Here is a 25,125-nt window from a genome sequence, read left to right as displayed (position 1 = left end):
GAGGGTGATCAAAAGTGGGGGTAGGGCTGACTTAAACCTAATCCTGGCCCACTACTCAGCAAGTGGTAATGAGGAAAATAAACAATTGCTTTGCTTCAGAGAAGAGTCACTGCAGTTGTCACAGGATGCTAACTTCTGCTGTGTTGTGGTCTCACACCCCCATCACAGTCCTTAAGTTCATAAGCACAGGACTGGAGCCTGTAGGCAGTTTTCTCTTCATTGGATGCTTTCAATTCTTTAGTGCCTCTTCCACTGCACAGCTGTACCCAATGGGGTGTTCTTTGTTGTCTTTTTTAATATAAAGGCTATATCGATTCCCTCTGCTTTTGCACTCAGAGTGCATTTGTGGGTCTTCTAGGCTGCATCAAAAGTTAGGGCTAGTCTACACTAGAAGTGCTACAGTGGCACAGCTCCACTGATGCAGCTGCACCGCTGTAACGTGTCTGAAGTTGCTGTATGTCAACAGGAGAGCTCTCCCATCAATGTAATAAAACCAATTCCACGAGAGGCGGTAGCTATCAGTGGGAGAAGCTCTCCCACCGACATAGCGCTTGCCCTCACCGGCGCTTATGTTGATGTAACTTACGTCGCTCAAGGGGGTAGCTTATTCACACCCCTGAGCGACATAAGTTATACCGAAAGTAAATGGTAGTGTAGACAGGACATAGCCCAACAGAGTGCGGGATAGAAACTTGTTACAAAACTCGTTAAGTAAATAAATATACAGACATCTGATTGCATTCCTTTTTTTTTTTTTTTTTTTTAATAACATTAAGTCCAATAATAAATAGTGGATAGGAAGAAATAGTTCAATAGCATGTTGTGCTGGTAACTTTGGCCAGGAAATAAGCAGTGTGGGAAATTGACAAGATTTCATGGATCTCTGCATTTATAATAATTTGGTCATCAATCATTTTGCTGAACAACGGATCACTTTTTCATCAATTTAAGGACAATCACTGTACTTAGGGTGGTGGGGTTTTTTTTTTCATAAATGATAGAATGTGTCTCCCACGCATAAATAATGTGCTGAACCCAGCATTCTCATCAGAAATCTCTGCTCCTACTTAGCCTTAACATTTTTGCTACAGAGATCAGGTTCACTTTGGGCCCATCCTGGATTTGATGCAACCCTCCCACTGACTTCAAGAACAGCTCCATCTTAACGGCAACATAACAGCTGCAGGGGAAGCTCCTTGGGGAATTTTATTGAAAGAAAGCAGAATTCTGCCTGGAGCTCTCCAGCAGACAAGGGGAAGTCCCCTCTATATTTGATGTGTGCAAAGGCCTGTGCTATTTCTTTCGAGAGCCCAATGGCCTATTTAAAAGGCCTGGAGTAGTGACACCTACCTACTTATCTCCCTCCACATTCCCCACACCGAAAGCGTCAACATTTGGGAAAGGGAATGAAGTGGGCTGTTCAAAAGTAAAAGGAGAACAATGGCTTTAAAGGCAAGTTGCAGAGAGTATCTCTGAGCACCATTTGTACTAGCCTAAAACCACACCATATTGCATCACCTTTCCTGTGGAGTAGATATGGTGACTGATTACATACACTTAGGAGTGAAAGTCACCTCCCCACAGTCTGTGTGTGTGTGTGTGTCTGTCTCTCTCTCTTTCACACACACAGATGCACACACATACACACACCCTACCCAGTAAATGGGCCTTGTATTGGGAACTAGGCAGGTGTTTGGGGGATAAAGTCCATCACCTTGACCCCTAGACAGCGCATGAACATCTCCATGGTTACCATTGCAGACCCCATGCTCTTTCAGCTTCTGTCCCTGAATTCCTTGTCTAGTGAAGAACTGACTGTGTAAGTTCTTGTATACCAGCTGAGCTTTAATCTCTTAAGAGAATACTATTTTAAAGCATCTGCGAATTTCAATTTCAGAGTGTTGCAAACATACATAATTTTAATAGTAAATGACATAGTTCTCTTAGCAAGGATGCATTTTATGCATTTAGCTATTGTAAACTTGCTTTTTTCCCCAAGTTTCTTAACTAATACTTGAGGATTTACTATGGTTCTGATTATTATTTATTTGATTCCAGTTAAGATGGGAGACTTTACTTAACCATTCAGTTATTTTGGGGGGGGATTGTTTTTGGCAGATGTATATTGAACAAAACAAGTTGAAAAGACAAAGTCATCTGCTCCTGCAAAATTCTTCTCCTGATCAGCAGTTTTTGAAAGCTTTAGATGAAAATGCCAAGTTGACCCAAGCACTGGAAGAAGAGAGACTTCAACACCAGCAAAAGGTAATGTAAGATTTTTCACCTACTATAGGATTTTAAATAGCTTCTCAAAACTCATATTAATTGCCATTTATTAAATGTGCTCAGCACAGTTTAATGAAGAGATCTGCTCCCTGCCCTGAAAAGCTTACCATCTAAAAGAGAAGGGTCAGAGAATGTGTCATGATCCCTTGCCTCCTGGGGTCACTGGTAGTGTTTGAAGACAAAATCTTCAGGCCCTGATTCAGGAAAGTATCTCTCTTCAGGATATGCTTAACTTTAAAATTATGTACTTAAAATTATGTCCTGAATAGGGATGGACTTAAGCATGTTCTTTCCTGAATCACTTCTTAAAAGCATGCTTCTTTAACACTGGAGGTAAAGGAATGACCCCACTAGCTGGTCGTTGTAGTAGGCTCTTAACTCTTCTGTGGGCCAGTCACTAAACACTGATAAAGGCATGGGCTAGTATGGATTACCAAAGCAGTAGGAGACCCAATGGATGATAAGTTTGAGTGTTGCTTTTTAAATTAATAGATGGGGTGGTGGTGATGATGATGATGTATAAGCATACTATTGTATTTATGGGCCTTGGGGAAAGAGGTGATTTTCAGGAAGGATTTAAATGAAGAAAAGGTGGGATCCAAGCATCCTGCAGTGGGAAGGTGGTTCCTGGTTCCAGAGATGCAGGAAAATGAGAGCAGTAGAAGGAAATATAAATGCCATAGCATTGGGGAACTATTGAAAAAGAAAGAAACTATACAAAATGCGGTGGATATGGGTGCTATGGAAAACCCCATAGTTATGAAAGGCATGAGGAAGATGGCATCTCTGATCTTTGAAGACTATGAAGTATGACCTCAATGGATCTATGATCATTCCCACCAGCCAAGATCTGCACCTATAACTCGCTTTAGTTATCAGTGTGCGTACTCCATAGGGTAATGCTGAGTATACAGGAAAGCTGAAGGTGCATTTACTTAATATAATATTTAAAACCATATATTAGGTGTAATAACCGACTTATAGAAAATCTCTGATTTTTGTAAACCAGACCAAATTGTATATATTTTATGGGCAATGGAAGTAATTACTTCAGCATAGCTGAATGCTGCCACTCACTCTGCTGCTGTTGTGTAGTTCATCTGTTGGCAGCTGCATGTGGAAGGAGTGAGTTTAAATTATAACCTTTAAACAGAACCAATTAATTGTTTTTTTAAAAGCACACTGCTTCAAATGAGGAAGCATTAAGAAACTGTGTTCAAATAAGACGATTAAATGTCTGTAAAGAAAATAATGTCTCAGCTAGACATTTCAGGTCTGGAGATGTTTGTAAAACAAAATTGGGCTTAAACTAGAAAATTATAGTGAGGTCTTTGTAGTGCTCATTCAAAAATGTTTGCTTAAAAAGTTTTTTCATGTATATTACTGCAGTTTACAGTGTTCCTGCTAATCTCATATTCTCAAGGCCTACAGTGTTTGGTGGCTTTCCCAACTATTCATCAAGGCAAAAGACAGAACGAGTATTTATTTTTCATTGCAACAATATCCAGTGTTTGCCATCTGCAGGTTAAAGAATTAGAAGAGCAGCTAGAAAATGAAGCACTACATAAGGAGATCAGTTGTCTTAAACAGCAGCTGGAACTTCTGGAAGAAGATAAAAAGGAGTTAGAACTGAAGTGTCAGAACTCTGAAGAAAAAGTTAAAAACCTAAAGCATTCAGGTAAAATCACATAATTAAATAAGTTTAGAAGTGAAATTCTTTCAAATGTTACTGGTGCAGACCTAACACAATTATACATGGCACATTTGAGACCAAGTCATGAACATCTGTGCGTAACTGGTGTTTCACAGTATGAACTTCAGTGGCTCAACTCAACATAATGTCCAGAATGTATTCAGTAGAAAAACTTTGTAAAACTTTTGTGGCTTTATGATGGGGCATACAAGCCCCACTGGAGAGCAAGGGATTAAGGAACAGCTCTGGGCCCAGGCAGACCTGCCAAGCCATATCTGCAGGACCTGCACAAACTGGAGGCAGGGCTTCAAAAAGGGAAGCAGAACAGCTTGGAAGCAGCAGTGGAAGGGAGCAGACAGCTGCTTTGAGGGGAAGGTGTTGCTAGGAGCTTATTGCACAGGTCTGCATTGTCCAGTCTCAGGCAAACCTACAAAGGAAGGCAGGTGACTGAGTGTGCAGGTCAGAGACTCGATTGAAGAAAATTGTTTAATTTACTCGGGGAAGCTAAAGGAGGCATGGGTAGGAGGTGGTCTGGGGGGGCAGCTGTGTAGCTGCCCGCCACTGGGCCCTAGGTTGGAGCCCAGTGGAGGGGGTGGGCCCGGGCTTTCCTGCCCACTCCAGGAGGACATTACAATAACAAGAGCATTCATCTTGGGTGAGAACCCAGCTGGAAAAGATCTTGACTGTTCAAGGGCCCAAACTCCAAAATTTTCATGCTAAAGGACTGGAAATTCTTGAGGGGACAAGAGAGGCACTGAAGGACAGGACTGTGTTCTCAAAAGATTGCCTGCCAGTCTCCTTCCTGACCACTAACCATCACTGTTTGTTGGTGATTCACCTTTCACAGGCATATCAAATGAAATCTTTAGGTAGCTCTGATTGTCCAGTAAGTAAAGATGCAATGCAGTGTTTACATGTGAAAGGACCATCCTTTTAAGTTCAGCTGAAACTTATATCTTTTATCGACTTAGACATAAATAAAGAGAACATGATAGTTCTGGTAATTCTTTCACCAAGATACACATGCAATACATCATGGCTTGTCCTGCTGTACCACTCCTGTTGTACAGATGATGGGGGGAAATGGGAGGAGAGTTCCTATGTTTCCATATGTGGAAAAGTTTCCATATGTGGAAGTTATCAAGCAACTTAGGAAACCACACAAGCATTTAGCAGTCTTGATCTAGCAGTTATCGGTGAATTTGTGGGAATGATTTAGCCCTTCAGACTGAGTTGTGAGAAAACAACTCCTGCTGAAGTGAGGTTTTTTCCTCATATTACAGGCTCTTCTGATACTGACATTTAAAAGATAAATACTGTATTCAGAGCTAGGCACAGGGAATTAACCACACAACTCCTGTGGTCTTTAATGGCTGAAATCCATGGGAGTTGTGTGTCTAATTCTCTGTGCATCTTGCTAAACGTTTACCCCTTACTATCTGACTGAACAAAATTGTCCAGCTTTCTGGCTGCTATTTGTCCAGGTCATAGGCTAAACCAAGACCTCAAGAACACTAACAAAAATCACTTACAGTATGTACAGTCTGGAACAATTACTGTAATTTAGTTATCAAAGTCTTATATGCTAGAATGGTGCCTGACCAGCTTACAGCATCGTGCCTATTAAATGCTAAAAACTGTAATTTAACTCTCTTTATTTAAAATTGCCATTTCATAATAAATTCAAAATATAGTTAGCAGCAGGTGAACTACTGTTTAACTATCCAAACACAGCTGGAATGAGTAGATGGAAAATGTCAGAGGGAAAAAGCATACCAATGTGGTGGTGTGAGCTTCTGGAAAAATATTTTACAGTTTTGTGTGTCTCAGATTAATCATAGACTCACAGAAGTTAGATGGAAAGACTTATTAGATCATGCAGTCCATCTTTCAATCAATGTGGGACTGTTAGATGCTCAGCTACCATGATGATAAGCAGACATAACCGGATAAAATTCCCTAGAATGTATTTTCTTATTTCATTTGTTCAGTCTAATTTTAAAAGTCCCAGGTAGCATGGTTATCATGATATTTTCCTGATAGTCATCTAAATTTTGCAGTTTTTAAACTTAATCATATACTACACTAAATAATTCCTTTCCATCCTTTGGCTTTACATCTGCCATATCATTATATTCTGTTTAATGCCTGTTTTCCTCAATCTTCTCTAAAAAGGTTAATGATGATCAGATTCTCAACATAATTACTATTAACAACAAGGGGGAAGGAATGCAAGCCAAAATAGAGAAAAATCAGATTAAAGGATATTTAGATAAGTTAGAAGTACTCAAGTCAAGGGCCTGATGAAATTTGTTAGGGTACTTAAGGAACTAGCTGAAGCAATCTTGGAACCATTATCAATTATCTTTGAGAACTCCTGCAGGACAGATGAGATCCTGGAATTCAGGAGAAGGGCAAACATAGTACCTGTCTTTAAAAAGGCAAAAGGATCTGTGGAATTACTGACCAGTCAGCCTAACTTTGATATCTGGAAAGATACTGGAACAAATTATTAAGCCATCATTTTGTAAGCAACTGAAGGATAATAGGATTATAAGGAATAGCCAGCATGGATTTGTCAAGAACAAATGATGCCAAACCAGTTTCCTTCTTTGACAGGATTACTGGCCGACCGAGTGGGGGGAAGCAGTAGATGTGATAATCTTGATTGCAGTAAGGCTTCTGACAGTCTCACATAACATTCTCATAAGCAAACTAGTGAGGTGTGGTCTAGATAAAATTATTTTAAGGAGGGTGCACAACTGGTTGAAAGACCCTGCTCAGAGCATAGTTGTCAATGGTTCACTGTCAAATTGGGAGGACTTATCTAGGGGGGGTCCTGCAGGACTCAAAATAGTATTCAGTTTTTATTAATGACTTGGATAATGAAGTGGAGAGTATGCTTATAAAATTTGCAGATGACAGCAAGCTGGGAGGGGTAGAAAGCATGTTAGAGGACAGGATTAGAATTCAAAAAGACCTTGATAAATTGGAGAATTAGTCTGAATTCAACGAGATGAAATTCAATAAAGATAAGTGCAAAAGTCCTTCACTTAGGAAGGAAAAATCAAATCCTCAAGTACTAAATGGGGAATAACTGGATTGGTGGTATTATTGCCAACATGGGATCACAAACTGAGTCTCAGTCAGCAATGTGATGCAGCTGTGAAAAAGGGTAATATTATTCTGGGGCATATTAACAGGACTGTCGTATGGAAGACATGGGAGATAATTGTTCGGATTTACTCAGCACTGGTGAGTCTCAGCTGGAGTATTGTGTCCAGTTCTTGATGCTACACTTTAGGAAAGATGTGGACAAATTGGAGAGTGTCCAGATGAGAGCAACAAAAATGATAAAAAGTTTATAAAACATGACCTATGAGGAAAGGTTAAAAAAACTGGGCATGTTTAGTCTTGAGAAAAGAAGATGGGGGAAAGAGGGGACCTGATAACTGTCTTCAAATGTGTTAAGGGGTGTTATAAAGAGGACAGTGATCAATTGTTCTCCATATCCACTGAAGATAGGACAAGAAGTAATAGGCTTAATCGGCAGCAAGGAAAATTTTAAGTTCAATATTCAGAAAAGTTTTCTAACTATAAGGGTACTTAAGCTCTAGATTAGGCTTCCAAGGGTGGTTGTGGAATGCCCATCATTGGAGATTTTAAGAACAGGTTGGACAAACACCTGTCAGGGATGGCCTAGGTTTACTTGGTCCTGCCATGGAACAGGTGTCTAGGCTTGATGACTTATTGAGGTCCCTTCCATCCCTACTTTGCTATGGTTCTGTGGGGAAGCCCATACCTCAGGCTCTGATTCAGAAAAGCTCTTAAAACATTTTTAAGTCCATCCTTGTTCATGCCTAAACACTTTCCTGAATCAGGGGCTCAAGTCCAGGCTTGCTTGGAAATACATGAGTAGTCCTGTTGAAGTCATTTGAATAGCCTTCATGTTGGAGAAAATGCCACGGTGTGGTGAATATTACACATAATTGTCACTAAAGATATGCAGCTGCTGTTATGTATGATAGTAGGTTCTTTACAAATGACTATATAGAGATTATTTAAATCTCATATCACTCGTTTACATAAAGCACAAAGTGGATATGAATGTACATTTACAATACTCCTTTTCCTTTTTGCATATTTTTTTAAACAATGCCATTAACATAAGAATCTCAGCTGGGTTTTTAAAGCCACATGAGGGTTTTGAATTAAAATATAATTAATTGAGGATCCAAACTCTGAATCCAATTTTGGAAGCCCTACCTCATACATTTGTCTGAAATTCCCCAAATGCTGACAAGCAGCTGCTAAGATTTATTGTAAGATTATAGAAAAATGTATTTTCCTCTTTTTCCCTCCCCACTAAATTCATTTGACAGCACTTGTATATAGTCTCTTTCACTATTTCCCCTGTGTGCTGAGGTATCTTCCCCCATTGTTTGTGTAGATCTCTCACATAGCAACAGAAGAGAAAAACATTTTTTTTAAAGAATGTGACTGTAAACCTGCAAAAAAAATTATCTGAGTGACTCGGGGAGAAAAGTAGAAACTTAAATCTTTTTTTTTTTTTAATTGACTAGATTTCAAGTTGATTTGATGTCCCTTTCATGACAAGGAAATGTAGCAGTCACTCTGGTTAATGCTCCAGTCATTGTATATGAAAAATGTTATATTATGCAGCTAGGCATTTTATTCTCAGAAGTTGCCTTGCTTGTAGAAATGGTATGCAGCTAGATCAGTGTTCTTGGTGAAGGTGAGTGCAAAAAACACCTCTGACCCAGATCAGGCATTGTGAAATGCTGCCATTTTGCTTTTGAATGAATCGGTGGCTTTCTTTACAAGCAGAACTTCTGTTTAGGTCTCTGGTTTCAAATCACTCAGTAGTAGATGGGAAAACGCTTTTACTGAGAACTCATTCTGCTTTTTTGTTGCTCTCATGCAGTTGATGAACTCCAGAAACGAATACACAGGTCTGAAAATCCAACACCAACACCACCACCTCCTCCCCCGCCACCACCTCCACTTCCTCCTCCCCCTCCCAATCCAATTCGGTAAGTGCTGTTGATCAAGATATTTGGAAACCAATGTGTTTTTTCTTTAGGCAGTGGCATAGGCTGAGCAGTATTGAACTCAAGCAGACTGAACAGTTGATAAACCATCTTTCTATAGCTGTTCTGGGCTTCCTTTCTTCCTCTCCACCAGCTGGACAACTTTGTCTTTCACATTTGGCTAACAGGCCAGATACATTGACCCAGTCCCAACCAGTGTTCATCCTCCAAGAAATACTCAAGTTCTATCTAGACTGTGATTTTTGGGGGAAGCAGGGATACTTCTCTGGCCTGAATTTGGAAGGTGGTTTTTCCTGTTTATTGATAGCTGGGGTTACAGACTCCTACCTGACCCAGAGAAGTACTTATCTGAATCGCTGCTGGCAGAGTACCCCTCTGCAAGCAAAAGGTAGGTTGGGTTTGTTCCGTCTGCCTGTCTATCCAATGTGGATGATGGAAATAGCTAAATCTGTGGGATCCCAGCTTTTAGGTAGGATAATCAGCCTCCTATGCATCCAACAGATTGGGCAAAATTTTCATAGAGGCTCCCAAATCCCACTGAAATTTACTGGAAGGTGAGGCACCAAATCCAGCAAAGCACCGAGTTGCATGATCTTTAAGTGCTTGAAGAGTCCTGTATTAAGTCTATTCTGATGCTTAAAGTTAAGTATGTGCTCCAGTGCTTGGCTGGATTACTCAAGTCACTTAGACTCCTGTGAAAATCTCAGTCTAGATGCCTGCAATTAGACGTCTTAAGTAAGTGGCTTGATTTTTTCAGCTGCCAGTGAAGTCACACTTCGGACACCTGTTTTTGAAAAGCTTGGCCTTTGCTTTTTGCTATTAATAGATTGAAATTTTCTGTCATGCTGCACTACATGTAATGTACACAAATCTTGTTAAATTATTGGAATAACGTACAAAAATTCCGATGCCTAGCAATAAGAATCACTGATTCTGTAAATGTATTTCTGAACAACCATATTTGGGCTCTGGCTGCCTCTACCTTTCATTAGCTCATGTGGCTTGCTTAATCCTTTTACACAATCCAACTACTTTATTCACTACCATTACAGGTATACACGCATCTGAATAGAATGTTTTAATATGTTAATTCCTCCCATGTCATGACTCTGGCATGAACAGAACTGCACCTCTTGAAAGATAAATTCCATAGCTAATCCAGGTGGATGGCACAATCCATTTTAAATTCCTCAAGTAGCTAAAGCAGAATAACTTTTACATGAAGCTCAGATGAAGGAATTTCAGGTGTGGGGCGTACCTGTCAGACACAGTTACATTTGCAGGATGTATTTTATAGATTGCTTTAAAAGTTGGGAGTTAACTACATCATTATTTTTTTATATTAAATGACATGTATATTCTATAGCTGCCATAACAGGTAGACCAAAGAAACACAGCAGCAATAATGTAAGTATAGGTATTCATCATAAACAGTTATGATTATTAAATTAAAAGATAAATGGGCATTTCAAAACTTTACGTGAACCAGATGTAAATTATTTTACCTTGATAAGGACTCAATATTATTTAATGAAACTGTATTTCTTTGTATGGCAATCTCCTTGACTGGAAAAAAAAAAAGTTTATTCTGAAGCATTCTTGGGATATTTCCTTATTGTGTATGAAGAATATACAGATAAAAAATAACCTTAGAAAATTATGTAGCTGTGAAAACATCTCTACGGTATTTTTGGTAAAAGGATATATTGCCAAGTTCAAAGATACAATTTTAAAAGCAAAATTCCTTATCTGTGTTACTAATAACTTAAAACTGAAAGAGTATTAAAGAGAGAATTTTCTCTGAATTGTATAGGCTCGTTATTATCTTTTTGCATTTTTTTCAACTTGGATAATTAAAATAAATTGATTAGTTTTGCATTTTGTTTCTGATCAGTTTCTAGTTTTTCACTTTTAAGTTTTCATGTATCAGCTTAATGGTGAAGTGCTTGTCTTGCAAATACTACAGAGGAATGTTTTATTTTTTCTAATCAATGGAATTAAACAAAAAAATGAAACACTCAGTCATAAGTTTTGTAAGGGTTTATTTTAAAAATAATCCTTAAATTCTGCTCTGAAGGTATCAATTTCATAATGGATATCATGGGTGTTTTATTCTAAACAAAACACAGAGACTGATTTTCCTTTTAATCTAGTAAACATAGGCCAACAAATATTGGATTGGAGAGTGAGGGAATGATATGATCACCCTCTAGCAATGTCCTCTGGAGAATAATGCTTGACATTAATATGTGTAATTCTTCCTTCTTTTTTTGTGTAGGAGGGCTTTAATTTGTTACATGTGTCACAATGCCATGTTGCCTTATTACTCAGATCTTAAATGTTTTGCGTGATGCCTGGCAACAGTTTAAAAAAAAAAAAAAAAAAAAAAAAAAGTAAATAATATTTGTCTTTTTAGGGAACCTTCACCTTTGTCTCTGCATTGAAATGATTAACAACTCTTTTGTAAATAGGAGAGCTATAAATCAGTGAAGCAAGCGTTCAGTGCTGGCTTGATTTACAATATATGATATATATTCAGAGTCAATTCAAAATGTATAGATGCTGCTCTTAAGAGAAAGCAGAGTGACTATCTTCATTTTAATTGTCCTGAAAAGGTCCCTTATGTCCATGATTCGTAAGAGGTCTCATCCTAGCAGCAGTGTGACCAAAAAAGAGAGAGCTCCTCAGCAAGAATCAGGTATGGTTCATCCCATTTCAAGCAATGTAGATCACTTGTTAGATAATTCAAATAATACTGGTGTGAAAAATAAAAAAATGTTTCAACAACCCACACATTTTTGGAACCATTCAGCTCTGGCACCAATTTTAATGCGTAACAGGTTAGTAAAGACAAATGATTGTTACCATCCATTCATAGTGGTAGTACAGGAGCACATGGAGACCTAAGTGTGCTAAGTGCTGTAGATACACATAGTAAGAGATTGTGTCTGCCCTGAAGAACATACATTATAAAAGACCCCAGTCCTGTGAACAGTTACACCCAAGCATAACTTTATGCAGGTGAGTAGCTTCATTAATACTCGTACACATAAACAAAGCAGATAGATAGGTAATTGTTTTCAGGTTTGTTACTGTTTTCTTGCTGTATGTAACTCTCTGCAGGAATGTGGCCTCAATAGATAAGACCGAGTGGAAGAAAGGAAGTATTATTGTCCCCATTTTACAGATGAGGTAACTGAGACACAAAGCCATTCAGTGATTTGGCTAAGGTCACACAGGAAGTCTATGGCTGTTAGCTGTTTGCCAGCCCATGAGAAATGAGATTGGTGATCTTGGTCCAGTTACAGTAGAGAAATGACCTTGTAGCTCTATATCTTGTAAAAAGCTAATCTTATTTTCCAGTAACTGTTCAATTAGACTTACATTGTCTTACTTTATCATGTTGTTTTAACCTCAAGGATTTTAGATGTTTTGATTACATCTTTTTGTTAACTGTTACCCACTGTGATTGCTGGAAATACTATGACCAGTACTCCCCGTTCTTCCATTATTTATTAGTAAGCTTTTTAACAGTTCTGACTGTTAAATAAATTGCTTCTTCCCTTAATGGTTGAATGGTCATAAAAACAGTAGAAAAGGTCTCTCTTGATCTGGTTACTGTATATAACTACAGGCTTATTTTGGCCCTTGTTAAGGACTTACAATGGATGGTTTCTATTCTTCACAGCCAGTTAAGTTTTTACATTTGAAATGGACTGTCTGGAAAATTAAATCCTGGCTTTAAATTAATATACAGTACAGGAACTGCACTTCTATGGATCTTCAGTATTACCAGGAGAGAGGGTCTTCTTGAAATTCCTGTTACATTAGGCATTACAGCAGATTTGAACAGTGTTGACCATATTTTTCAATCTGTCTCTTTTAATTAGTTGGCATTTTTGTATAGTTCAATTAAATGGTTTTAGTCATGTCTTCTGGAGCATCAGTATGCTAGCATGAAAAGCTCACCTTCATCAGATAGGACTTTCAGTTTCATTTCAACATTTCACAGGTCTGCTGCTGGGTCTGTTGGAAGTAAGATCCCTTGGTGGTGTTTAGTTTTTGCATTTTCATATCAATGCCACATTGTTTTTATTTCTGGGTTTTTTTCCTTTTGAGACTTTAGGGCACTGATTCAGCAGGATTCTTAAGCACATGCATAACTTTAAGCACATTGAGTAGCCTCACTGCTTAAAGTTAAACATGTGCTTAAGTAACTTGCTGAATCAGGCCTTGATACTGCCTCATCTGTAAGAATAATTGATTTGACCATCTTGACCAACTCTAATGAAGCCAATGGGATTATTTTCATTTACAGTGGTTTAAGTGAGATCAGAATCTGACCCCCTGATCCAACCCACATTGCTAAATTCTTGGGGGTGGAATCCAAAGTGCTGAAGACATGCAACTCTCATGGGTGTTAAGCACTGCTCAGGATCGGGCCCCTGGTTCCAGATCCGAATATATATACTTCAATAACATTTTCTTTTGTGTTTGTACAGCACCTAGCACGATAGGATCCTGGTCCATGACTGGGGCTAGATGCTACTGTAATATAAATAATAATAATAATTAATAATCTGACTGCAACAGGGTGGAAGGGTTGAGGGCCCAGATCCTCAACTTCTGTAAATTGCCATAGTTCAATTGAAGGCAATGGGGCTGTAACAGTTTACACCAACTGAGAATCTGCCCTAGGGATCCTGCGTATGACCGTAAGGTTCCTGAATCACCCTAAATCCAGATGCTACAACTCTGTAAAAAGATACAAAGTAGATTCTCCTGTTTCCTGCTAGTATGTGGATCATGTTATCTCCACCTGAACATACTTTAAAGTGGGATAAGGGGTTCCTCTCCGGGGCAGAGAGGGGTAGGTGCTGGGTCAGAGGAGGCCCTGTGGGAAAATCCTATGAACGGCAAAGATCTGAGTTAAAAAGAAGGATTATGCTTAAGTTTAGTTCTCATTTCCATTAATAATACAAACAAATCCCAGGAAGAATACAAGTTTGGATAACAGAGAGAGCATACATACTCCACTTGCTCACACTGACATGAGGAATTCTTTCAGGTATACAACTATCTGCATTGCACCTTAATTGCTGCTTGATCATTGATTTTTTTAGACTAAATTACCAACTGTTTATAATTTGCAAAATGTGGTGAATGTTACTAATTTTTATAATGTATCTCTTTAAAATAAGTGTTTGCTTTGTGTTTCCTCCTAATACCTAGTATCTTTAACTTGATGCTGTCTATGCCTTATGAACAGGTGAGGAAGTAAGAGATCTGAAGAGACAAGCAGTAGAAGAAATGATGGATAGAATTAAAAAGGGAGTTCATCTGAGGCCAGTTAACCAGTCAAGCAGACTCAAGACAAAGGTTTGGAATAATTCTTTGTGTGCTTAGTCTTACTCTGGGGGAAGTTAGAATAATATTAGCCTGGTACAGTAACATATGCTGAAAACAAATTACATTTACCAGAATATGTTTATCAGAGCAGTGTCCTTGGGGTTTTTTTTCTTTTACTTTCCTTGTTATTGGACCAGAATAAGGTAAAGTAGTGGGTTTAACTGTTGGACAATATGCCATTCAGCCTAAAAGATTGAAGTAGGAGAAAATAATTGAGACAAGATACAAAAATAAGGCCTTGATTCCAAAAGAAGATGTGTTTTTTAAAAAGTAAATCTGAAAGAGCTATTATTGAATCAAGAAATTAGAGATGGAATAGTTACTTTATCATTTCATTCATCTCCCTGCTAGTGTAGGATCTTCTTTGACAGTCTCTTTTCCAGGGCTTTGTCTAGTGCAGTTTTAAATGACTCAAGCAATGGTTCAGTTCCTTAGGAAGCCTATTTCCTCAGTCTGACAGATCTCAAAGTTATCAGTTTTTTCCCCCAATAATCTTCAAATATTGATATACACTTGCTATGCCTCCCTCCATGCCCAAGTGCTTGCATGTACACACTCATGCCTGAATTTTCAGAAATGACTATTGATTTTTGGGTGCCTCAATTTCTAGGTCCCTGAATTTGAGCACCCAAAATCTTGAGACACTTTTGAAGATAGACGCCTTAGTCGGCATGTAGTCCAGCTATAAATAATATTAATATTTTTGTCGTCTTCATCTTAACCCTCCAGTCCTTAAATCATTTTTCTTGATTCTCTTTGAGCTGTCTCCAGATTCACCAATGTCTTTTTGGTATTTGAAGTATCCAGAAAAGTCTTGGGCACTTGTAACGTGCTACATTTGCCTTGATACAGAGAGAAATGAAAAGAGAGCATCTTTTATAACCTAACCATACAATAGAGGCCTCTCTTTTAGAAATCCTAAGCAAACATAACTATTAAGAAATACAACAAATATAACAATGTGAAAAGAAATGTGATTGGATTATGTGAAGGGAATGTTCCAAAGGACTTGATCATTAAATAACACAGACTAATGTACTTTCCATCTTACCAGTATTTCTTTTCTTTCCCCTTATGCAATACACAGCAGGAATGTATGAACCTGTCTGCAGTGAAGTGTTGTTCAGTGTCTGCATAAAAGCTTGAAATAGCCTGTACACAAAAGTACGATAATCAGATAGTGGTTTTCATGTGTTTATATTTAAGCTAAGTAAATCTTCTCCTGATTAAAGTGCAGTAGAACCTCAGATTTGCGAACACCTAGGGAATGGAGGTTGTTCGTAACTCTGAACAAAACATTATGGTTATTCTTTCAGAAGTTTACAACTGAGCAGTTACTTAATACAGCTTTGAAACACTACTATGCAGAAGAAAAATGCTGCTTCCCCCCCACACCTTTTTTTAGTAGTATATGTTTAACACAGTACTGTATTGTTTTTTTTTCTCTGCGGCTGCCTGATTGTGTACTTCTGGTTTCAAATGAGGTGTGTGGTTGACTGGTCAGTTTGTAACTCTGGTGTTCGTAACTCTGAGGTTCTACTATAGCAATTAACTTAAGAAAATAAATGAAAATTTAGCCCTGGGCTAAGAAATAGAGCTCTTTCCCCCTACAATGAAAGAGTTTGATCCTAGACATGCTGAGAATGTTGCCAACCCTTGCGTGTCACGGTTCTTGTGATACTTGGTGTTTTCCTTAAAGTTCCAGATCCTGGAGTCATGTGATTATGTGAGACTCTTGTGTTTTGTTTTGTTTTTGTTTTAGTTTTAGAAAGTATATTTCTAATCCTTATGGTTGCAGAGTTGAGTTTGAAAATATGACCCCACGTGAACCCAAGAAGCTCAGAAACTAGATGACAAATACAACGAATCTAAGATGTCTTAGATTTTTAAGCCAAAAATTTAAAAAATATCAAGAGAGATCTTTTTTAAGACCTTACTCATGATTTTTGAATAATTGGGTTGGCAATCCTGTGCTTTGAACTCAATGGGAATACTCATGTGAGAAGTTCTTCATGGCCATGAGTATTTGCAGGATGATCAGACCTCAAAGTGTTCATTAGGATAAAGGCCCAGATCCTTCAGATGCTCAGTACAGGTGTGCATTAAGAGAGAGGCACTGTGGTCCTATGCCTACAGCCTCAGGTCAGAGAATCTTGTGGTGACATCAGAATTCCAGCTTTTATTAAAAGACATTGTATTTCTAGCCTTCATTTTGTAAAGAAAAACGTGGAAACATGACTTAAGTGTAATCAATACAGTGATGCCTGCCTGAGTCTGCAGAGAGCCTCCACCAGAGGAAGGTGCATTAGCTGTTAGAGCCCAAGAGGAAGCTATCTGAGCCTATACCCACCACCGATGTAGATCAAGCCCCCTTCCTGGCTGTGTTCCTGCTGTCCCTTTTGTGAGAGTTTTACAGACCCTTTGACACTTCTCTCAGGGCACCTAGAACCATAGTCCCACTGTGTTACCCCTCCGCCTCAACAAGGGAGAGCTGTGCTGGAGCTTAGACTGTGTCAGCTCCCTGCCACACCAGTCTGTCTGCCTCACAAACAAAACCCTTCAAGACTCTGCCAGTCTAATCCATGCCTTGCAGGTAACAATCAGTGAACCTCAGTTCCCAAGGTCCCCACACACGTGTCTCTGCAGTGTCCAGTCCCTCTCACTGGATGCTCACAGAAATTACTAAATTTGCTGCCTCCAAAGATACAATGCACACACTAGCCTGTTAGGTTAGTTGAGGACTTCCTCTTTACTTCAATATAACAGCACCCAGATGGTTTATAGTAAAATTAAGAATGTTTGTTAACAAAGAACAGAGATTTAAGTGATAGTTAGCAAGAGAAAGGAGAGACAGGTATGGTTACAAACAAAACACACTTTCTAGTGGCTGAAATTTAATCTTAGCACGTTACAATCTTTGCCTAAGCAGTTTTCTTACTCACATCAAGTTACCAGCATCTCCAGCCCTCCAGGTCAGAGGATCCATCATTCATAGAATCAGAGAGTGCTGTTCCCTTTATTCCCTATGTGATGGATAACTAAAATGTCTTTTTGCTCCCCTTTTTATTTCCCAAAGTCCATTGTCTGTTCCTCAAGAGCCATGAAGACTTCCTGGGGGTATAGACTCCCTGCCCTGGAGTGCATACTAAGCTATTTCCTCTGCTGCTTATTCGCTTGATTGCTTTGTTTACCTTATATCTAAGTGTACTTTCATTGTCTTCTGCCTGTAATCAAGCCAGTCATACAGGTAAATCCACAGTCCTTTGTCTAGGGCAGGCTTGATTTATACATTGCCTCCATAACACATTTTAAGAACGTATTTCCAGCACACATACATAACTCTGTGGACATAATCCATACATATATTATGTAATGTGTCCCTGATCAGCACGTCACCAGTTTACATATGATACCTAACAAGATATCTTTTGGTTGCATATTATGACTGTCAAGCTGTCTGCAGTAGCTCACAAGCATGAGTGCCAATCTCAGGGAAGACTGCCAAGGAGCAGCGCTTAAATCCCAAATTGGTTGAGAGTCCTATTCTTAGATTTCACCAACGAAGTAACAGATGTGAACTCCTCAAGCACTATAGCATGGAGTCACAGATAGTCCCCTTGGCTACTCTGATCTATCTTGACACCCAGGCAAACTTGCCTTTGTGATAGATGGTCCCTGACACCAAAAAGCACAACAATATTCAGGTTACTCCCAGTCCCAAAGAACTAGTCATTCACCCCAGGTTTGTTGCACCTTAGACCTCACACCAAAGGCAATGCTTGTAGCCAATCCTATAATAAACTCACTAAAGCTTTATTAACTAAGAATAATAAATGTTATTTACAAGGTAAAAGCAGGTAAATATATACACACAGATGAGTTATGGTCTTAGGTTCCAAAAGGTAATGGAAGCTGCTGTGATATGCAAGCTTTCTATGTCCTTTAGAGCTAACCCAAGCTAAGCAGCGTGGGGATCCCTTGCTTATGCTTAGAAATATTGCCTTCTCCAGATTCCAGGCAGCATTGTGATACAGTTCCTTCTGGTCAGAGATTTTTATTTCCTTCCCCCAGAGTTCAAACTGATGGGTTTTCAAGAGTTTTCACCCATCTCCTCTTCATAGGTGTGGGGGGGACAATCAGCAAAATCCATTTTACAGTGGCTTACTTGGTTTCAATGGGCCTGCCTTCCTTGTATGCAGGACCAGCACTTTACATTCATTAATGCTTCTTTCCTGTTTGGTGAGTTACACATTTGCAGAGATTTATAATGTGAACATTCAGTATAACTGTATGCCACCATGGGATACAGTTGTGGTAAGTGAGATCAATACATACAGCATCCTACAAGCATTGCATAAAGTCTAAACACATTCTGATAAACTTAACATCTAGTTTAACACTGCTCACATGCAACTGAATCAGACTGGTTTCCAGCCATGCAATTTTTATCAGTGTTCAGTGAGAACCTAGAGGCCTTGGCAGGAGTTGGCACCTGGTCTGCAAACATCACAATGACAACAGTGTGTTGAGGGTGGTAGGTGAGTGAGATACCAGATACAGTATAGTGAGCCCTCTGCCAGCAGACATTGAGTGGTGCTTAGCATCCCAGACCTGTATGTGAAGGTGTATGTGGGGCCCTGCATTGCCTTCATTCAGCCCTGGCTGAGTGCCCTTGAACTTCTGTTGACTTCTGCTGATTTTGTTCTGCTGTGTCTGAATGAAAGCTGCCATTTTACTGCTGCTTTCCAGCAGGCCTGATCGTGAGAAGTGCAGGCAACCAATGACTGCACTGGGCCCAATCCTGCAGGGTACTGAGTGCCATCCACTCCCATTCGGGCACCCACAGTTGTCACAAGGGCAGCATGAGAGAGCCTAGAAAAGGTTGGGGACTTTCAGTGTGGCTGTAAAGGGAGGGGTACTATGATGATGTGGCGCTGGTTTGACGTAAGCAATATTCTATCTTAATATGAACGGTATGGCCCAGGCTATGGGACAGATGACAGAGTAAGACGACTCCCCTTACACCTTCTTGTATTTCTGCATGGTTGCCATTCACAGTAGCTGTCTCTAAATTCCTGTTCCCTTCTCCCCACCCCTCACTGGGAGGAGAATTCTGAGGTGGGAAGGAAGGACCCCCTGCTCAGTCCCCTTCCACACCTGTCCTGCCTCTAATGGAGTGGGAGAGGTGGAGACGCTGCTAAAAGAAGAGACTCAAGGACAGCAGTAGTAAGAAGGGGGACTATATTTGAACTTCCTGGTTCTGTTGCATTCATTTTTATTTAATATATTTTTATGCTAAAATGTTAATATTCAACTTTTCTAAACTACACTTACTGGAATTCAAATTACTTAATTTTCTCCTTAATCCCCAGTTAATATCTTTCCAAGCATTGGAATATTTTCAGAAATGTTATCATTTTAAATATCACAGTCATTGTTTCTGCTATCCATTGGAGGGGATGGTTGGTTAATACATTTACCCAGAGCTTGCCGGTGAACTCATTGCAGACTCATGCAGTGTTTGTCCTAAGATACAATACAAAACAAACACACACATCTTCCACAGTCAGCATTTGCAGAATCAAATTTCATGATGTGTGTGTGTTTTGTTTAATTACAGCCAGAAGCACCAAAAGCCCCTGAAAGTGCAGTGAAAGAACTAAAGGGAATACTGGTAAGAACACATGTTGTTTACATGCTGTTGTTCTGTTTTCATGTGAGATGAGTAGACCCTCTGAGAATGGATGGATAGATCTAAATAGAGCCATAGAGAGATTTCTCTGACTCTCTCTTTCTTGATATCTGAATATACATATAGATATCTAAAGAACTAGAACTTTCTTATCTTTCTATCTATATTTATTTATATAAATATATACAAGTGTGTGTGTGTGTGTGTGTGTGTAGTTACATATATATTTGATTGTTACTAAGTAAAGCAGTTATATTTGATGTTTTACTCACATTTATTTATTGCTCTATTTATTATTGACTTGTAATGTACTGACGCTGTACATGTTCAATAGCCGCTTCTCCTGAACAGGTGGTAAAATTATATTGAATAAGAGTAAAATCAGCATAGCTTCTGCTACTTGGCTTCTCCAGTTCTGAGAATTAAAAATTGAGGTATAACTTCGGTGCAGGTGTAGGGTGAAATCCTGTCTTCGTTCAGGCCAGTTGGAGTTTCACAATAGACTTCCGTGAGCCCAGGATGTTACCCATATGCTAATAGTATTGCACACATGCTTAATAAGCAAGCAAAAATAACAGGATTCCTGTAGCACTTTAAAGACTAACAAATTTCTGCGGGCATAAGCTTTCGTGGGCTGCAACCTACTTTGTCAGATGTGACGAACATGACATGAACATGTATCTGACGAAGTGGGTTCCAGCCCACGAAAGCTTATGCCTGCAGAAATTTGTTAGTCTTTAAGTTGCTACGGGACTCTCGTTGTTTTTGTTGTATACAGACTAACACGGCTACCACTCTGGAACTTAATAAGCAAGGTTTCAGTTCCTAACAATCAATGCTAGGATTTAAATAACCTTTCTTAATATATACTAATAATATTGTAATGATCCAAAATACTGCAGCTGACGGCATTGCTACTGCAGTGTTAGGGGCCATTACTATGGTATTTTAAAACAGGGAACAATATTTTATGCCACCATCTTTGTCTTAGCTGGTTACACTCCCTTCTAGTCCAGGAGGTTTTGAGTTCAAGCCACCCAGTGTGATTTGCTGAGAAACGTGAATTTGCAGCAAGGGTGGCAGTCTTGGATGTAGTTCTGTCCATCTTTGGCAGAAATTACTCTTTAGCTGTCAGTTAAAGATCCAGTGGCACCTTTGTGAAGAGAGTAGAGGATCACCCTGATCTCCTGGCTAGTGTTCTGCCTGTTAGGAACTAACGTCTGTTGTCAAAGGCTGCGAATGAGTTACTGCCATGTGCAAAATGGTGGTTTCGTTTGCTGGTAGGTGCCAGTTCTTCATGACTGAGCTCAGTCTGGCCTTTGCCACTGACTTCAATCTGAGCAAGAGGAGACCCACGATCGCTGTGCTACTGGTCGGTATCTAGCTCAATGCTTTTTCTAACTCTTCAGGATATTTAGAGATATGAGAGGTGCTATGTAAACTAAATTCTAGCCTATTCGTGAGACTAATCATTATGCACAGTCAGATGACAAACATGGGGGTGGGTGCTGAAGAAATAAATACTTACGTTTGTTGTTACTGTGCTAATTGTGCATTCCATGCAGACCTCCATATAATTGTTATAAACACATTTGTATTCATTCTGTAAATTGCAGAATTCAAGGAAAGCAACTCAATTATTGGGTTTTCTTTTAGGTCTGTAACATTAGTACAGTGCCGAGGAGTATTACTCGTTAATAATGCCTCAGTTCAATTAATTTCAGAGTACCTACAAAGGAAAATATTTTAATGTATTGAGGGGAAAGCTGTTTTGCTGGAGTCATGGAAGTAGTGCTGCCCACTGTGACTTATAAGTTGCTGTTTGCTTTTGCAATCTAGTATCCCTGTTCAAGAGTGTACATGCTTGTATAACACTGTATCTTGTATCTTTTCACTGATTACTCTCTCAAGAAATTTATCACTTCTGGAGTCCAAACTTTTCCTGGCATCTTAGAAGCCATGACAATATGTAATGAAGTCTGGCTCATGACTGTCGTAGAACTCTATAGGAAGGCAATACCATTTCAGAAAGATTCTGTCGGTCAGGAGGTTGTTGGGGTGGTTGTTTGTTTGGCTGGTTGGTTTTTCGGGTTTTTTTTTTTTTTTAATGTTAGTCTTGAGGTTTTTTGACTCAGCGTTTTGGACCTTGCCTGATCTGAGCTGGGGCATACCGCTGAAAACATGCTGTGTGGGTCTCTAATGTGTGTTTTGCAACTGCCAGCAAACGGGCTTTACAAGGTTCACAAACAATAGTGAGGCTCAGAGAGACAGCAGTAAATACATGTCCCAAATTTTGAGCTCCATTTATAAACATTTAGGGCAATTTTACAGTCAATTTGGTATTTGACAAGGTGGCAGTGTAACTCCAGTCAGACTGGGGGAACATGCTGAGCATGCTTTGTGCCAGTTAAGATTCCAGTGGCGGCATTTTGAGAGGTTTCAGCTTAGGAAGAAGATCTTTTCTTAGGAGGGCTGTAAAATAGGTCCCTGCCTTTTGGCCTAAACCAGAGGCTACAGAAGTGCTAGTCTCAGCATAAGGCAATGATGATGTTGGTCTGTATTCTTCAGATGCTAAAAGGAAGCTTTAACCAGATATCTGGTAGTTGGGTTTTTAATGTGGACTGAAGGATTTGTGAGAGCGGCATGAGCATAGGAGGGTATTTCTTTTTGTAAATTAAATGAACCTGCTGTAACCACGGCTGGCGGGGTTAGCATACTGACCTGGAAGACAGTGTGCGTCATCTATGAGCGAACTTCATTTAGAATAGGTAGCGTATGATAGCCGTCAATTAAAGTGGTTCTTTGGCTTTCAGCTAGTACCGAAGGTTTGTTACGCACAAGCTATTCCTTGTATATAGTCTTGTTACGCTACTCACAGCTTTAACAGGGAGGTATTTTAATATTTCTTTGTTCGTTCCAGTAACGATACTTAGCATTTACATAGCGCTTGAGAAATATTCCACCAGATTCACCCACTCAGAGCTAGCCTGACTCCTTGCTACAGAGTGAGATTCACCAGGAAAGGACCTCCTCAGCTTGAGGTCAGGGCTCCATGGGGTCTGTTCAAGGGATGTGCTAAATTACCTAGACATAATCTCTCCATTGTGAGCCTCTCATCACCTGTGTAAGATAGGTTAACATGGTTCTCTCCATTTTATTGATGGGTAGATTGAGATAGAGAGGTTAAGTGACCTGCCCAGTGTTCCTGAGGGACCTCTGTACTAGTACGGGAATCAGGAGATTCTAATTAGAACCAGTTCTACTAGGTTCCCAATGCTGACCTAGCAGAACGGTTACTTACTCAATCTAAAATGGTAAGTTACCATCCCCAATACTTGTTTCACTTGTTCAACCTTGTTCTCTGTTTTGGGATGGCATGTGTTCAGATGACCTCCTGTGTATATTTCTTACTGCAGGACACACTCAACAAATCCACCAGTTCAAGAAGCTTAAAATCCCTTGAAACAGACAGCAGTGAAACTGAGTTAGAAAAAATTCTAAGGCGCAGGAAAGTGACAGCCGAGCAAGACAGCAGCTGTGAGTTGGCTTTGATCCCTTCATGGTCCGACTGTTGAGTTTTGTAGAACTCGTGTTAAAGTTATTTAAAGGCTAAATTACTCCATCGTCATTTGGGAGAGCTCTAATTGCTTCCCAGTTGATCCACTTTCCCTCAATAGCTGCACTCTGCCATCTTGATTTTCTCCAGTGTAAGTGTCCCTCAGTGCTCTCCGCCCACCCTTGTAAACCTTCTGCTCCTGAACTCAGACAGCATTACTGAAGTCCTTGGACTGACTTTGCCTCTCTGTGCTTCCTGCAAAGGTGTGCTTTATAAACTAATGTAAAATACGGGAGTTACCGCTTATGGCTACAATCTTGAATTCACTCCCTCCAAAGGACAAGGACTTGTGGCAGCTTTTGGTGGTTTTAAAGCTTTGTTCAAATATCCTTTTATAGCAGAAAAGAGAAACATTAACACCTTCAATATACTCACCAGTACATGCTTCTCAGCTGAGTGAATTCAGATAGCAGCTGGGGTTCCGTGGTTCCCAGGGGACCCTTCTAAATCCTAGGCTTGACTGCATTTAGCCATGGCATTTTAACACTGGAGAGAGAGAGAGGCTGGTTCTAAATGGAATGCATTTCAACACTTCCCATGAACTGGAAGCTACTCTTTAAGGAACTGATTTGACCTGCCGAGTTGACTGGAATTACACTGAGCTGATCTGTGATTCAATACCCGTGCCACGCAGGCGTAACAAAAATGCTAAACTCCCTTTGGGTTTTAGGTCCAGCTGGAGTTTTGGCCACATCAGAATCCAAATCCATGCCAGTGTTAGGCTTGGAATCCAGTACAGCACAAGCAGCATTGAACAAGAAAACTCTGGAGGCAGAATTCAGCTCCAAAACACCTGAGTCAGGTGAAGGGTCTAGTCAAATGACAGGAAGCGCAACTTCCAAGGTTACATTTCGGTAAGTAACGCTATTTATGGACATCCAGTCATATTTTAATGCCAAACTTATTTCACTGGTGTATTTTTGTGACTTTACATCATTTTGTTAATCGGGAAAATGTATGATATGTAACTGCCCATACAAGTTCTCTCTCAGTCCCACTCGGAGATTGAACTTTACATTATAACAAGGCTCTTCTCTCGCTAGAGTCAATGAATGTACTGCCCAAAGATATTCAGGATCTCTTGCTACAAAAAGGTAGTGGGATTTTTTGAGGAGTAGCAAAATGTTTCCCTGGAGGTATTTTACCCCAGACTCTATAAAGAAGAGGGGAAACAGTTGGGCAGCGTATTCTTGGTTTTAGAAAACAAACAGCCCTTTTGTAAATCTAACATTAGTATCAAATAAGCCTGCCAAATTGAAAAGTTTTTTGTTTTTCCCCCACTGGACCGAAAGAAATGAACATTTTCACAATCTCATTTTCAGTTTTCAAAATAACATTTATCAGCAGGAAATGGAAA

At 39.5% G+C, this 25,125-nt stretch overlaps 1 protein-coding gene across 1 annotated transcript in view; it reads left to right on the top strand.

Moving 5' to 3' along the window:
• Nucleotides 1-25,125, top strand: part of SHTN1 (shootin 1) — a 95,920-nt gene that overhangs the window by 59,100 nt on the left and 11,695 nt on the right. Inside the window, exons 9-16 of the mRNA XM_067561296.1 lie at nt 2,119-2,265; nt 3,811-3,964; nt 8,925-9,033; nt 11,667-11,749; nt 14,321-14,430; nt 20,081-20,134; nt 23,569-23,689; nt 24,439-24,622. Coding sequence (XP_067417397.1) covers nt 2,119-2,265; nt 3,811-3,964; nt 8,925-9,033; nt 11,667-11,749; nt 14,321-14,430; nt 20,081-20,134; nt 23,569-23,689; nt 24,439-24,622 — 962 coding nt within the window. The remainder of the gene's footprint in view (nt 1-2,118; nt 2,266-3,810; nt 3,965-8,924; nt 9,034-11,666; nt 11,750-14,320; nt 14,431-20,080; nt 20,135-23,568; nt 23,690-24,438; nt 24,623-25,125) is intronic.

This window comes from Emydura macquarii, unplaced genomic scaffold (genome assembly GCF_026122565.2).
Source record: "Emydura macquarii macquarii isolate MOO-44397 ecotype Brisbane River unplaced genomic scaffold, CSIRO-AGI_Emac_v2 contig_2372, whole genome shotgun sequence".
NCBI lineage: Eukaryota > Metazoa > Chordata > Testudines > Chelidae > Emydura > Emydura macquarii.
The sequence above is the reverse complement of the archived record's forward strand: the minus strand, read 5'-3'. Positions and strand labels throughout refer to the sequence as shown.